Source organism: Carlito syrichta, unplaced genomic scaffold, assembly GCF_000164805.1.
Source record: "Carlito syrichta isolate Samal-C Ts95f unplaced genomic scaffold, Tarsius_syrichta-2.0.1 Scaffold82277, whole genome shotgun sequence".
NCBI lineage: Eukaryota > Metazoa > Chordata > Mammalia > Primates > Tarsiidae > Carlito > Carlito syrichta.
The window spans coordinates 442,754-458,704 of NW_007026373.1; the positions used below are offsets into that span (position 1 = coordinate 442,754).

The window sequence follows — 15,951 nt, forward strand, 5'->3', positions numbered from 1 at the left end:
TTAGGGAAACTTTATGGACTATGTACCAAAATCATGTATGTAGTACTGTTCTCTAAGGTCAATTTAAGGGATCCTTTAGGACATTTTGACTTCTTGTGATTTTTTTTTAAACTTACACCTTCAGTTTAAAATCCAATCTCTGTCTTTAAAATGTAACCCTCAAATAAGATGATATCCACTCCATTTATTCACCTATTTTTTTTAAATAAATGAAGCAAAGGAGGTTTTAGTGGTAGTGTGATGACTTTAAACAGAGCTAGGTTCAAATTTTAGCTCTCTAATTTGCTAGTTATAGGATTTTGAATTAAAATCAGTATAACTTTTAGTTAATTCCTGAGCCTCAGTTTTGTCAATGAGAGTAATATGTATATCCTACTGGTGTACTGTGAGAATTAAAGGAGTTAAATAAATGTTAAAGCTCCTGGCACATAGTGTGCCCATACATGTTAACTTTATTTTTCTTTAATAATTTCTACTCCAGCTCCAAGCTCCATCCTGAAGCACAGTTTTTGTTTTTATACTTACTGTTGTTGCTGCTGTTTATTTTTAGATTTTGTCCAAGGGCAAAATTGTACACTTTGGCACAAGGGAAAAACTTGCAGATGCATCTTACCAGAGTATAAACATTCCAGTGACACAGAACATGGTTCCTTCAGCCCGTCTCCTGGTTTACTACATTGTCACAGGAGAGCAGACAGCAGAATTAGTGTCTGACTCAGTCTGGTTAAATGTTGAAGAAAAGTGTGGCAACCAGCTCCAGGTAAGCCATCAATTATGACTCACAATTGAATTTTTTTCCTGAATGAAGGAGGCTGTCAAAGCAGATGCCTCTGAAAAGTTCTGTCTCATACAAGGAATCTCGTCTTTTCTTTTTCAAATGAAATTTTAGGTAAACCTGTCTCCTGGTGCAGATACATATTCTCCAGGCCAAACTATGTCTCTGAATATGGCAACCGAGCTGAACTCATGGGTGGCATTAGCAGCAGTGGACAGCGCTGTGTATGGAGTGAAAGGAGGAGCCAAAAGACCCATGGAAAGAGTTAAGTAGTGCATGCCTGTGGTGTGGCTCAATGCACGCAGGGCTTCACGAAGTGTGGCCCAAAGTATGGGGGAAGAATTAAGGGAAGACTAGATCTGCTTTTCTATAATCTTCTCAACACAGTAGTTCTTAGGAAGATAAGGTAGCCTCATGTTAGTTCCCAAAACACAGGTCAACCTCTTTTTGTTTTTTTCCTATGGAGATTTAAGCATTTTAAAAACATTATCTAACTAGGCAGGCACAGTGGCTCATGCCTGTAATCCCAGCACTTTGGGAGGCTGAGGCAGGGGATTTCCTGAGCCTAGGAGTTTGAGACTAGCCTGGACAACTGGTGAGACCTTGTCTCTACAATAAATCAAAAAATTAGTTGGGTGTGATGGCACCAGCCTATAGTTCCAGCTACTTAGAAGGCTGAGGTAGAAGGTTCACCTCAGCCCAGGAGGCAAGGCTGTGGTAGCCGTGAGCATGCCACTGCACTCCAGCCTGGGTGACAGAGTAAGACTCCAACTTAAAAAAGAAAAAAAAAAAAACCGTGATCACGATAGCAGTTACATTCATGGAGCAAAAGTGCCATCCATGAGAAGAATTTGGGAATTTGAGGTGAAGTGGTAATGGTGGTTATAGTATCTAGTAGCAACACAAGAAAAAACTTTTGAATTTTTAAAAAACTCCTGTTAAAATCTGTGGCACAGAAGAATTTAAAAATTATTCAATTCTCCTAAGTTCTTATTTATCTCCATTACGCCCAGCTATTATTTTCTAGACTTGAATTTCTTTGAACAAGGAAGAAAAAAAACCGAGAATCTTTAAAATAAAAAAATATTCAGAGAGAAAAGGACATTAGGGGTCAAAATTAAAACTGGAGGAAGCCCCCAAACAAGTTCTCATCCATTTAGAACCCAAGACCCTCCCCACCAAAACACAAGAGGTTGTTCTTTTTTTAAAGCAACTTAAAAACTAATTTCTTTGTTAATTCACCCCTTCATACAATTGTACCGATTATTTATTTAGGACATTATATTGATTGCAGTATATATTCTATGTACAAAACACCATGGGTCAGTTTCTAAAACCACTTCATCCAAGCTACTTATTAAGACTTAGTTATTGAGTAACTTTTAAATAAGTATGAATTTACAAATGCAAAAATGACAAATTTAGAAGCAAAGTTGGAAAATTTATTTTTTTCATTTGATCAATGAGTCACCTGTGTATTTCACTGGTTTGTTATAACCATGTAAAAAACTAGTACCTTTTAATTTTTTGAGGGAATCTTTTATTTATCTGAATAGGCTCAACATTTTGCCTTTCTGGACAGGTATTTCAGGTTTTAGAGAAGAGTGATCTGGGCTGTGGGGCCGGTGGTGGCCACAACAATGCAGATGTGTTCCATCTAGCTGGACTTACCTTCCTCACCAACGCAAATGCAGACAGCTCCCACGAAAGTGGTAACGTGCTCAGCACTTTTACTACTGAAATTCACTTTGATCACTTGCCTCCCCAGACCTCCTTTCTGTTCCTCTTCCAGAATAGTCTCTGCATTGATCTTAGAGTGCCATGACTATGTGACTCTCCTGTTTAAAATATTTAATTGGCTTTCAGGATAAAGTACAAAATCTTTAGTGTAGTGCCCAGAGCCATCCATGATCTTCTCTGCAGCTCTCTCCAGCTATCTCTTACTCTGCTGTGCTTTACCTTATGCCTAAGCTACACAAAGGACCAAGTGTCTAGTTTCTGAGTGGCACTGTGCTGTTTCACACCTTTGGGCCTTTGTTCGTTGGTACTGCTTTCCCCTTGTTATCCTGGAGAAGCTAGCGTAAAAATCATCTTCTCTATGAGAACTTTTTGCCATATAGAATTGATTTCCCTCCTCCTTTAGTAGGGAGGGTGTTGTAAGGACTAGATATATTTACAAGTAATATCAATAGCAATGTGTCGTTACACATTCTTACACTTAGCTATAAGTCTTGTCTCACCAATGCACTGTGAGCTCTTTAAGAACAGGAACCTTATCTTAATCCTCTTTTATCTATGGTTTCAAAATGGTTTATAATTATACTTGATACTATGGTATTCATATTTATATTTGTAATAATGTAGCACAAAGAGCAAATAATAAAAATAGCATGCCCAACAAAAACCTTGTTTACTTTAAATGCTTACGTATTTCTCTGTAATCAGTGGATCAAAAAGGTTGCGAGATTCAAAACCAATTCGGACAAAACAAGTCAAACTACATGACACTGGATCGTGACCTCCACTAGGGATAAAACAAGTCATATTAAGTAAGATGCGTGGTGCACAATTTCTCATCTTAAGTAGGCTCTCATTATTTGTTGAATGAATAATTTGTGAATGTTTTGAATGCTTAAATAATTTCATGCAATTGTTTGACATTTTTGTCTCCTTTTTAATCCATCGTCTTTGTCTTTTTTTTAAACAGATGAGCCTTGTAAAGAAATTCTCAGGCCAAGAAGAACACTGCAAGAGAAAATACAGGAAGCAGGTACTCTAAAATTCATATGATTATAAAAAGATTATGTTAATATCATTCAAAAGCTGGAGAAAATGAAATATTCCATAATTTACCCTAATTCAAATAGAATGAGTGAAAAGGAAGGTATGTATGGAGGTCTAGCTCATCTCTCTGAAAGATTAATCCAAATAATTCTTGTAGTTCATTTGTCATGTATTTAATCTGAGGAAAATAGGTCTTTATTACTTCTATCTCTAAAATCCAAATATTAACCTTTGTTAGAAATATTTTATCTCTACAAGTTTCATCTAACAATTAAATTCTTCCATTTTACTCTGACAAAATACATGATTTGATTATCTTTGGGTTATGCCTAGAAAACCATTACTTCTATTTCATATACTTAATAGTCATAACATTTGGGATTATTATATGGAAAATATATCTAATGGGAATTATTTTAAAATAATTATTTAAGTGATATGTGGTAATTTGGCATGTCACAGTAGAAAAAAAATCAAACAGGGAGTTAGTGAAATGAGATCAATTAATAATAATGCTTGTAGTAATATAATAATTTCTTCCATTTGTGTATGAGTTATTTTAATTCTAACCCTTATTCTAAGTTCTGACATAAAAAGAAACGCATTGACTAATATGAGTACTTATAATGAAGGATGATGCCAGTAGTAAAAGTCCACAAACCATGTTATAGAAGAAATTTTTGAAAATAATAGCATATTTAGCTTAAAGAAAGAAATATTTGTACAGTGATAATACTTGAAGGCTTCTTGGATATTTAACTTATTTTCCTCAAAGAGTGCTGAACCCAAATAGCCAATTTCAAGAGTTAGTATTAGCTTAGTTGCAGGAAGCCTTTTAACCTTTGAGTATGAATTGGAATGGACCATCTGGTGAGGTCAGATTCTTCTCAGTCCTAGAGCAGTTCCAGGGTGAGTCTTGTCTGTCAACTACCACGGCTATGGTCGATAGGGGTGTCATATGGCAGTAGAAACCAGGTATTGCTTGATTCCTTCTAAGTCTGAGATATCATGACTCTATGCATGATCAAGGGCACTTGTATTATTTTACCATTTCAGCTGCTAAATACAAACATCGAGTAACAAAGAAATGTTGTTACGATGGAGCCCATCGTAATGATGATGAAAGCTGTGAACAGCGAGTAGCCCGGGTTACCATAGGGCCAATATGCATCAGAGCTTTCAACGAATGTTGTATCATTGCAAACCAGTTTCGTGCAAACCACTCTCATAAAAATATGCAACTGGGAAGGCTACGTAAGTATGATGTTTTCTATCAGAATTCTACCCAAGAATTGGGGGAATTTTATATAATTCCATGCTGCCAAGAAAGGCAGCTTTCATGCTCTATTTACAATTGAAAGTAGAAAAGATAACTTGGAAATGCCTATAAGAAAAGAATCTGTCATTCTTGGGAATCAGAAAAAGTATAGTACAAAGCAGAGTACACTAGTTCAGAGTCAAGACCTGGTATAAATTTAAAGCTAGATCATCCCGTAAATTTGGATGATTATGTATCCTCTCTGAGCCTCAAGCAAGAAGCCTCAGCCAGATCATCTCCTCCAATAAGGCTATGAGTTCTAAAATTCTATGGTTCTATGATATTACAACCATTAGAAATTCCGTTTATACCTACACTGACTAAATATAACACAAGATTTCTAAAGCTAGCATAAGGTAAAGTGTACTTATATAAAAGTCGATAAATAACTTCAGTTTCAACCACAATACATGTTTTCAGAATTTATAGAACTCTCATGAATATACGTTCAGAACTTTTGGGACTTTCCTTCCATTTACATATAGTCTTTGACAAAAGAAGCAAAAGCAGTACGATAGCACCTGTTTTATACAGACATGTGCCACATAATGACGTTTTGGTAAACAATGTACTGCATATGGTAGTAGTCTCATAAGATTATAATATGGTATTTTTTTACAGTACCATATTATAAAAAGGGGCTACCCCCAAAAAACCTGGAGTTGTCTTTTGGAGGGCAGTTCCCTTGTAGTACAGACTTTTCCTGCTAAGTAAGTGTTCTAGGAACCTATCAGCAGCAGTGTGCCAGCTAGCATTGGTGTGAGAGGCTGCATTTGGCTTCAGTGAATTTTTTTTTTTTTTTGAGTTGGAGTCTCACTCCATCGCCCAGACTAGAGTCACGTTCACAGAATCCTGGCCTTGACCTGCTGGGTTTCAAATAGCTGGAACTACAGGCAAGCACTACCACATCCAGCTAATTTTTTTGATTTATTGTAGGGATGAGGTCTCACCATGTTGCCCAGGCTGGTCTCAAACCCATGGGCTCAGGCAATCCTCTCACCTCAGTCTCCCAAAGTGCTGGGATTACAGGCTTGAGCCACAGAGACCCTCCAGCATTTTTTTTTTTTTTTTTTTGAGATTCTTTCAACACCTTTGACCATTTTGTGATGGATGATTTATGAGTGCACCTGCCCACCCCACATGGACTTTTCAGCAGTTTTTGACCAAAACCTGCATGATCCCTGTGTCCTACCCTCCCTATTCACTCAATCTCGCCCCAGTAACTCTTTTCTGTCTCCCTTGATGAAAAAAGTCCTCAGAGGGAAACGTTTTGCCGCTGGAAAGAGGTGAAACCAAAAAAATGGCAGAAGCACTTTAGTGCTTCTTTAGATGCCCTTTAAGGCGTAAAAATTGACTAGTCCAAAAACTGTTTTGAGCAGTGGAAAAAGAGTCTTAATAAGTGCATTGCATCAGACAGAGAGTGCTTTGAAGGTGACTGAAGTTTAAACATGTAAAAATAAATACACAATTTTTAAAAGTAAATTCTAGGTTTTTTGGTGTCCCCCTCATATATATATGTGTATATACAGAGGGTGCCAAAACATGTACACACATTTTAAGAAAGGAAAAAACTGCATTAACATCATAAGACTCAATATATACCGATAACAAAAGATGAATACAAGCCATGATTGACTTCTGTAATGACAAGAAGTGCTCAACGTGATTACCCTCTGATTACGGCAAACTACGGCAGGACTTGTTGCTGTGTGAGGCCTTCAGGATCTTCCCTTGTGCACATCACACACAGTGCCACTCATCTCAAACTTATGAATGCATGCAATTGTTAGGCGTGCTGGAGGTTCTGTTGCATACTCATGCCTCCATTGTCTTTGTACTTCCACAACATTCTCGAATTTCAAATACCACTTCAAGATGGTCTTGCAGTCCTCAAACAACAACTGTGCTTCCGCCATTTTCTTTGTCCTGCCTTTCGCATGGTGACATTAGCATTCATTTGATTAATGGCATTTTTTTTTTTTTATTGTAGAGACAAGGTCTCACCAAATTGCCCAGGCTGGTTTCAAACCCCTGGGCCCAGGCAATCCTTTCGCCTCAGCCTCCCAAATAACGCCATCTTTTGAGTGAACATTATACTGCACATTGCTACTGTAATTCAATTCAACTTCAAAAAATAACACATAGATAATGTCTCTGAAAAGTGTATATATTTTTTTGGCACCCTTGGTGTGTGTGTGTGTGTGTGTGTGTGTGTATTTTTTTTTTTTGAAGAAAGGAAAAAACTGTATTAAAATTATAATAGTCACTATATACTGATAATAAAAGATGAATACAACTCACGTTTGACTTCTACAATGACAAGAGGTGTTCAAAGTCGTTACCATTACCATAAAAGTAATACATAAGATAACATCTCTTAAAATGTGTATACATTTTTTTGGCACCCCATATATTATATTATGTGTGTGTGTGTGTGTGTGTGTGTGTGTGTGTGTGTGTGTGTGTGTGTGTGTACACACATATATATAGCTGTGTGTTTGTGTCAGGATCTCATTCTGTGTGTGTATATACACATACATATGTGTGTGTGTGTGTGTGTGTGTGTGTGTGTGTGTGTGTGTGTGTGTATGTCAGGATCTCATTCTGTCACCCAGGCTGGAGTGCAGTGGCATGCTCACGGCTCACCACAACAGTCTCAACCTCCTGGGTTCAGGTGATCCATCTGCCTCAGCTTCCTGAGTAGCTGGGACTGCAGGCAAGTGCCACCATGCCTGACTAATTTTTGTATTTTTTCATAGAGATGAACTCTCACCATGTTGTCCAGGCTGGTCTTGAACTCCTGAACTCAAGCAATCCTTGTGTCTCAGCCTCCCAAAGTACTGAGATTACAGACAGGAGCCACTGTGCCAGCCTTTGTTTAGATATATTTAGATACACAAAGACTTACTCTTGTAGTACAGTTGCCTATAGTATCCAGTACAGTAACATGCTGCACAGGTTTGTGTCCTAGGAGCAATAGGCTCTACCATATAGCCTAGGTGTATAGTAGTCCGTACCATCTAGGTTAGTCTGAGTACACTCTATGATGTTCACACAATGGTGAAATCACCTAATGACACATTTCTCAGAGTGCATCCCTGTCGTTAGGCAATATCTAATAGCCACGGCTTTGGTAAATGGCCATAAAATTCATATTTGTAGCAATATATGTGTTGAGGTAGACAATGATTAAGATACATTATTAAGCAAAACAACCAGAGTACATATTTAGGTTGTTTTCCCATCTTTGCTTATTACAAGCAGCATTTTAATGAGCTATCCAGTACATAATTTTTTTCATTTCCCAATTTTTAAACTATTATCTAGTTTGGCTTCAGCTGCACTGAAGTCACTCCCTGCAGTTCCCTCTCCCTAGTACTCTGCCCCTCCTTCTAGACAACTTGGTCTCCCCAAACTCCCATCTGTGTTGCACAAATCTTTCAGATCACAGGCTTTCCTTGGGTCCCTCTCCCTGCCCTAGCCTGTGAACTGCCTCCAGCAGTAAGCTGAGGTAATTTTAGGATTCACCTAATCTATTGCCCTCTTCTTGAGGGTCACAGTCTTGTTCTACTTATGTTCTGATATCTGAAAACTGTTGTATTACATACTGTATTTGGTTTTCAATTTTTTTTGAGACAGAAGAGTAAATCCAGCCCCTACTACTGCATCTCAGACAAATGCAGAAGTTCTGTCAATTTTTATTAAAGTAAATATAAATAAATTACCAAGTTAAGGCAGAGAATCACATAAACCTCCTTATTTTCTAATATAAACACAATTATTGCAATGATAGAAATGCAAAGAACTTTATAGACTGGCCAGTATCTTGTGTAATCTCAGAAGCTCTAAATATTTAACAATTTAAGAAACCAATAATTAAAAATAGTTCTACTCTTTGTTTTGTCAATGTAATTCTTAGTGGAAAAATTCTAAGACCTTTATAGCTCTATTTTGAAAACATTAAACATTGTTATATTGACCTTCCAGAAAAGCTTAAACTATAGATTAATGTCCATATTTTAATATTCAGCTATAAGTAGAATTTATATATTTTTTCATAATTAGATATGCTTTTTTTGCTTAGATATAAAGACGCTGTTACCAGTAAGCAAGCCAGAAATTCGGAGCTATTTTCCAGAAAGCTGGTTATGGGAAGTTCATTATGTTCCCACAAGGTATTATACTTCTTTTATGTTACTCAGAAAGAAATGTGGATAATGCAAGTATTATGGGCCAAAATCTTAAAACTACTCATTTCCCAACAGTTAAGAGTTAAGAAGGTTCTTTAACTTGGTCAAATTTTGTCTTGTTTTGCTTTGCTTTTTTTTTTAATGTATTTTGTTCTGATAATTGGCTCCAAGGCAGAATGAACTATTAGTGAATAAGAGTACTATTCCTTCTCATTTCATTTAATTTCCAATATGCATCTACTGCAAACAATTATGTGCTAGACACCATATTAAGCAGCAGCATTCATCCTAAAATACCAGTACTATAAAACAAACATTGATAAACAGAAAGAAAGGTTCTTTTCTTAAGTTCTCTATTTGACACATTTTAAAGAAATACCTTCCCTATAACAGGCAATGAAAACAGTGATAATAATACTGAGTTCCTGAGCCTTAGTCTTCCTATGTGGATTCAAAGCACTAGCTTTCCAATGAGAAGTCAAGAAAGGAGTTGAGAGCCCTGCAGGGGTCTCCTCCTGTGTCTCCTTGGCTCTCCTTTTGTCCCCTCTAAATCCTGCTCCACAATCTATTTCATACAACATGACCCATTAGCTAGCTCTTCCCCTGGTGAGACTTCCTACCACTGCCCTCCACCCTACCCATGACTGGATTAATTACTCCTCCTTATTAACCTGTTGCCTGTATCACATAGATTCATAATGCCCTGTTTACTTGCCTGTCTTCTACATTAAAATGGAAATACCTCAAGGGCAAAGACTAAATTCAGATTGCTGAATCTAGCCCAGGATCCAGCTAGTAGAGGCATGCAAATAAATGTGCTAAATAAATGCACACTGCTTCTGAACTCTTTTAATGTCTTACTGTTATAGTTATCACAGTGAAGTAGAATGTATTTACTTAAGTATTTCTTTCACTAGACTGTAAACTGCCTGAGAGCAGGACTATATCTTATAAGTGCTGTATACTCAGTACAGTACTTGGCACTACACCTGACACAAAGATAGTATACAATACATATACAAGCTTAATCATAATCAGAAATTTTTAGTTTTATCAACTTTGGTTGTTTTCAAAAAAATTATTTTAGAGATGAGGTCTCACTATGTTGTCCAGGGTGGTTTCAAACTCCTGGACTCAAGCAATTCTCTCACCTCAGCTTCCCAAAGGTTTGAGTTTACAGGCATGAGCCACTGCACCTGGCCAGTTTTATCAACTTTGTTATGAGCAGTATGAAGATGCATTACTTTGCTTCTCTATTTTAGAACAGACACACAATAAACACGGGTTTTTCTTTGTTTTGTATGCTTTAATTTTGCAATATTTCAAAGACATTCTTCTGAACTTGAATTCTCATCAGACAGGTGCAATGCAATGTCTGAAAACATGAAATACGTGAGGATTACTGAAAATTTTTCTTGATGAGGCTTTCCTTAATACCTGATATGATTTTGTATTGTGTTTTTTTCTCTTTCTTCTAAAGTTGTATGAAGCAAAAATTATATATTGTATGTTTCACTGTATTTTAACAACATTTTAACTTTCAGAAACCAGTTGCAGTTTACACTACCTGATTCTCTAACTACCTGGGAAATTCAGGGTGTTGGCATTTCAAATAGTGGTAAGCAGGCTTAATGTTATATATGCATTGGAGGTGTGATTTGATTAGCAAGATAAACTTCTTTATGAGTGTCTATTTTGTTTACCTTGGACTTTAGTGGTGTCATTTTAAAAAATATTCTTTTTATGTATTATCAAAAAATGTAGATATAGCCACATCTTTGAATGTATTGGTTTCTTTTTTGCTCTTCTTTTTTATTATTTATTTATTTATTTTTGTGTAGAGAAGGTGTCTCACCATGTTGCCCAGGCTGGTCTCAACTTCCTGGTCTGAAGTGATCTTTCTGCCTTGGCCTCCCAGAGTGCTGGGATTTCAAGCAGAAGCCACCAAACCTGGCCTCTTTTTGCTCTTCTGTTAGCTGTTATTTTATAAATGGCAGTGTCAAGTCCTTATTTCCTTTCACTTTTGTCTCTTACTGGGAGCTTGTGTAGAGTTGATAAATATTCTTCTGCCTTAAATCGAATTAAATATTTGTTGAACAAAAAAGTTTGCTGTTAATACTAATAATTATTGAAACAAAAGCAATAAACAGAAAATCCATGGACAAGGGATGATAGTGCAGAGAAAAACATGATCTGATATCCTTTTCTCCTTGAGGTAAAGCAAATGTGAGATCTTTTACCATTAAAGCATTATAGGAATTCCCTAATTTATTTCTCCTTCACTTTCACTTTGGCCTAAAGGTATATGTGTTGCTGATACTCTCAAGGCAAAGGTGCTCAAAGATGTCTTCCTGGAAATGAATATACCATATTCTGTTGTACGAGGGGAACAGGTCCAATTGAAAGGCACCGTTTACAACTATAGGACCTCTGGGATGCAGGTAAGTAGGTATTTATGGTATGTTAGAATACATGGGAAAAAGGAAACATTCTCTGATTTTCTAAGAATTCTATTAATGAAATGACCACACACACACACACACACACACACACACACACAAATTCAGCCAGGCGCAGTGACTCATGTTTATGATACCAGCACTTTGGGAGGTCAAGACAGGAGGATTGTTAAAGCCAGGAGTTCAAGACCAACCTGGCAACAAAGTGAGACCTCCATCTCTACAAAAAACAGAAAATATAGCCATGTATGGTGGTGTATGCCTGTAGTCTTAGCTACTCAGGAGGCTGAGGCAGAAGGATCACCTGAACCTGGGAGGTTGAGGCTGCAATGAGCCATGATTGTGCCCGCCTGTACTCTAGCCTGGGCGACAGAGCGAAACCCTGCCTAAATAAATAAACAAGTTTAAAAATAAAAATTAAACTCAGTTCAGCAATATAAGTCAAGCACTCACAACAAGTATTGTACTTACAATGAGTATCGTAGTGGATGTACAGCTTAGTAAGAGAAGGGATGAAGAAAGGAGGAAGGGTAAAGATAAGTACACATTTATATTACTTCAATTTAAAGAAGAATAAAGTACATAAGATAATCAATCTGCTGTGAAAGTTCAGAGAAAGATGAGTTCACATTTAGTTCCTTTATGACCTTGGACTCTAAGTCCCTTGATCTCCTTGACTCTAACCACTTCTTCCTTTTTTCCATTTTAGCCTCTCCTAATCATCTTCACTCTGTAGATCTTGTCATCCTTTCTGAAATGTTGATTCCAGACATCTCATATCTCACCATCCGATCAAAGTCTTCCTAGTCTTCTAATGAACCAAACTGATTGCTTCCACAGCATCCACAGCATCATTGAAACCTCCAATCCATTGACTCAGTTCCTTCTTTATTATCCAGTAGCCCCCTGCTCTTTTTACTTTAGCCCTCGTTCAGGCCAGAATTCATGAATCATCATTACAACTACACTGACTAAAATCATGCCAATTCTCTTGATCCCCTCTCACTCCAGGCTCCAGTCATATAAAACTCCAATCATGGTTGGATGCACCATTTGTTTTCTCTTTGCCAACATGCCTCTATAGAGAAATATCCAGCAGGCTGATTAATTTCACTGGAAAAATCACAATCACAAAACTTTATGTGGGAATTCAATATGGTCCAAAAATCTAACTATATTTTTAAAAGATTCTAATTTATTCTTAGAGATTAGCATTTCAGTGGTTTCCAAAAATTCTGTTTACCTACCTCTTAATTTTTTTGGAAAAACAAGGCACTCCTCTGGCACATTTTAAAGTTGACATGTAAGTTGTTTTTATTATAAGTTGAAAAAAGATGACAATCTATAACTTTGGGAATATTTAAATATTGGTATCTTAAAATAAAACTCGTGTCAAACTTTTAAAATATATTTGGCATACTCAAAATATAGCAATCTTTTAAAAAATACTCATATAAGCTCTTAACGATATTAGATTATATATCACTCTTTTTCTTAATGAATTCATATTTCTATTCCACTTTTCTAATGCTATATATTTTATGCTTAAATTTCTTCTGTTGATCACCTTATCATTCTTTGATGAAGCAAAAGTACGTACATATATTGAAAATAAAATGTTTTAAAAGTTCATGATTATAAGATCCTAAGTGTCAAATGATTGTAGATTTAGTTATTGCAAATATTATTAGCACACAATTGATAAAATAACAATGTATTATAAATTTCTAAAGTTTTTAAACATAAAAATAAAATTTTATTTAAAAATAGCCACATTAGATAAATGAAACTTTTCTCTCAATTGGTTTAATAACTGTAGATAAATATTATTTATTGCTAGAAATGAGAGTGTTTTACATAAATTTTATTCTTATTTTTCATTTTTATAGAGATAGGCATTGCTTGTTTAACCCGATATTATAAGTGAGGTTGATAAAATAAAGATATTGTCAATTTTATTACCCCTTTATCAATACATTTTTATCTTACACATCAGAGCTTCACATTTCATTTATTCCATTTATAGAATATGTTTGCCAGATAACCTAACTGGAAAAACCAGTCCTCACTGATAAAATAATCAGCCAAAATCAGACCTACTTTTTCTCATAGAAAAGTCTTTTATTTTTTAATTCAAACCATGTTAAGAGGTATCACTCCTAAAACATGTCAAGTTATAATTCAGGAGAGATAAATAAAGAGGTGGGTGCAACAGACAGGTGAGGCACAGGGACCACAGCCAAACTCCACTCAACTGGACGAATGAGGAGGTCAGCATGGGCTCATCAGCTCACCCAATCACACGCATAGAAAAAGATGTGTGTGTACATATATATGCACACTCATATGCACACATGTATACACACCTCTTTAACTATCTGTGTTTGCACTAATAATATTATTGTATATTATGAAATCTGTAAATCTTTTCCTTTCTGCCTTCTGAATTTTGTGTTTTTGGAAATCTTTCCTCACTGCAAGTTTTTAAAACTCTTTTCTATATTTTCTTCTACTAGTTTTACAGCATTTGTGAATATTTAGATTTTTTTAAATCCAAAATAAGGATCTAATCCCATTTAGACAGCCAGTTGATACAGCAGTATTTGTTAAGGAACTCATGCTTTTCCCACTAATTTAAAATGTCATCTTGCCCATATATATTGAATGTCTATAATATGTTGGTATATTTAGATTTTCTGCTTTGTTCTGTTGAACTATCAGTTTTTGTTTATACCGGTATCATACTCGTTTAAAGTACCATAGATTTGTGGTCATATTGCATACTTATTAGGTAGTCTGTTCTCAGATATTCTTATTTTTAAAATGTTTCTGGTGTTGTTATTCTTATACATTCACTCTGCCAGACAAACTTTGGAATTAGGTTATTGAATTTTAAAACTGTATTGAGATTTTGGTGGGGATCATCCTGAATTTATAAGTTGATATAAAAAAACTAACTTGCCACACTATTAAATCTTTTACATCTCTTTGTCCTTATGCTTTATATATAGATCAAGGTCAGTAATTTATGGCCCACATGCCAAATCTAGTCTGCTACCTCTTTTTTTATGACCTTTGCACTGACTTGATGCAGCATGTCAATGTGTCATACATATCACTGTGCTGCCATATTTTATTTAATCTTTAAATTAGTAGTGCATTTCCAGTCATATCAAAACAAGAAACAAGTACATCCATGGTATCTTGAGATGAGTCCCTGTTAATTACTTTTCCTCTTGAGTATGGATTACACATTCCCATTTATTTATATCTAGTAATTTTATATTAAACTTTGGATTTTATTTATTTATTTATTTATTTGGGGTTGGAGTCTCACTCCCTTGCCCAGGCTGGAGTGCAGTGGCACGCTCATGGTCACCTCAGCAATAACCTGAGGGGCTCTGGTAATCCTTCTGCCTCAGCCTTCCAAATAGCTGGAACTACAGGCGCGCACTACCATGCCTGGCTAATTTTTTATTTATTGTAGAGCTGAGATGTCACCAAGTTGCCCAAGCTGGTCTCAAAGCTGGGGGCTCAGGCAATCCACTCACCTTGGCCTCCCAAAGTGCTGGGATTACAGGCTGAGCCACCAAGCCCAGTCAACTTTGGATTTGATTAATGAAGTAGTATAAAGACTCTGGATTTTATTATGCTTCTCTGAAGACTTTTCATTTGTATGTGTTTTAGTAGGAGTTGAATTCAATCTCAAACTCTGTGAAATTTCAGTTCAGTATTTTTAGCCATAGCTGGGATGCTTGGAGTCTATATTGTGTAAAGTTCAAGGGTTGGCAAGGTTTCAGCAAAGATTATACACGGGACTTGGAACTACTTCACATTTTCATCTGTGGTGGCTTCCTCATACTCTGTCCTCTGGTTCTTCAAGCCAATAAGATGGCAGGTTCTGTTGGGATTTTAGCCACTCCTAAAGGCACCAATGGGGCCTATCCACAGGTTAAAGCTGAAAAAAATAGTACACTTACCCAGTGTCATTCCTTTCTCCCAAGTGTCACCTTCTCTTCCACTCACTAATAGATTGTTTGTTTGTTTTAATGTATATCCTGTCCAGAATTTGTGGTTATTTTTGCAAAAATATTGCCCAATATGAGCTACTTGACTGCTGCTGGATCCAGAACCACTGCCATAAGTGTTTTATTGAAATTCTTCATCAGTTTCAAAAGTTCCTTCCTATTCCCAATTTAATAAGAGTTTTTATAATTAAATTATGCTGAATTTTATCAAATGACTCTTCTATATCTATACTTCCCAACCTACTCTCACTATCCTGGGGAAATCATTGGCCACAGGTGACCCAATAACTTTCTTTAGCTCTGGCCCTACCCACCCTGTTTTTTCCCAAGAAAGTTAAGAGGAAAAAGGAACTTTCTGTTTTTGAGAAATGCCTTGAAATTAGTTGTAGAACGCTGG

General features: G+C 36.2%; 1 protein-coding gene across 2 annotated transcripts in view; it reads left to right on the plus strand.

The window, feature by feature from the left end:
• Nucleotides 1–15,951, plus strand: part of C5 (complement C5) — a 99,493-nt gene that overhangs the window by 35,755 nt on the left and 47,787 nt on the right. The window contains exons 13-21 of one of the 2 annotated variants that reach the window (XM_021711222.1): nt 551–760; nt 890–1,039; nt 2,358–2,487; nt 3,483–3,545; nt 4,616–4,813; nt 8,962–9,052; nt 10,612–10,685; nt 11,369–11,516; nt 14,858–14,921. In XM_021711222.1, the coding sequence (XP_021566897.1) occupies nt 551–760; nt 890–1,039; nt 2,358–2,487; nt 3,483–3,545; nt 4,616–4,813; nt 8,962–9,052; nt 10,612–10,685; nt 11,369–11,516; nt 14,858–14,921 (1,128 nt within the window). Of the gene's footprint in view, nt 1–550; nt 761–889; nt 1,040–2,357; nt 2,488–3,482; nt 3,546–4,615; nt 4,814–8,961; nt 9,053–10,611; nt 10,686–11,368; nt 11,517–14,857; nt 14,922–15,951 lie in introns of those variants that run through there. The other variant, XM_008055730.1, reaches the window with a different exon arrangement.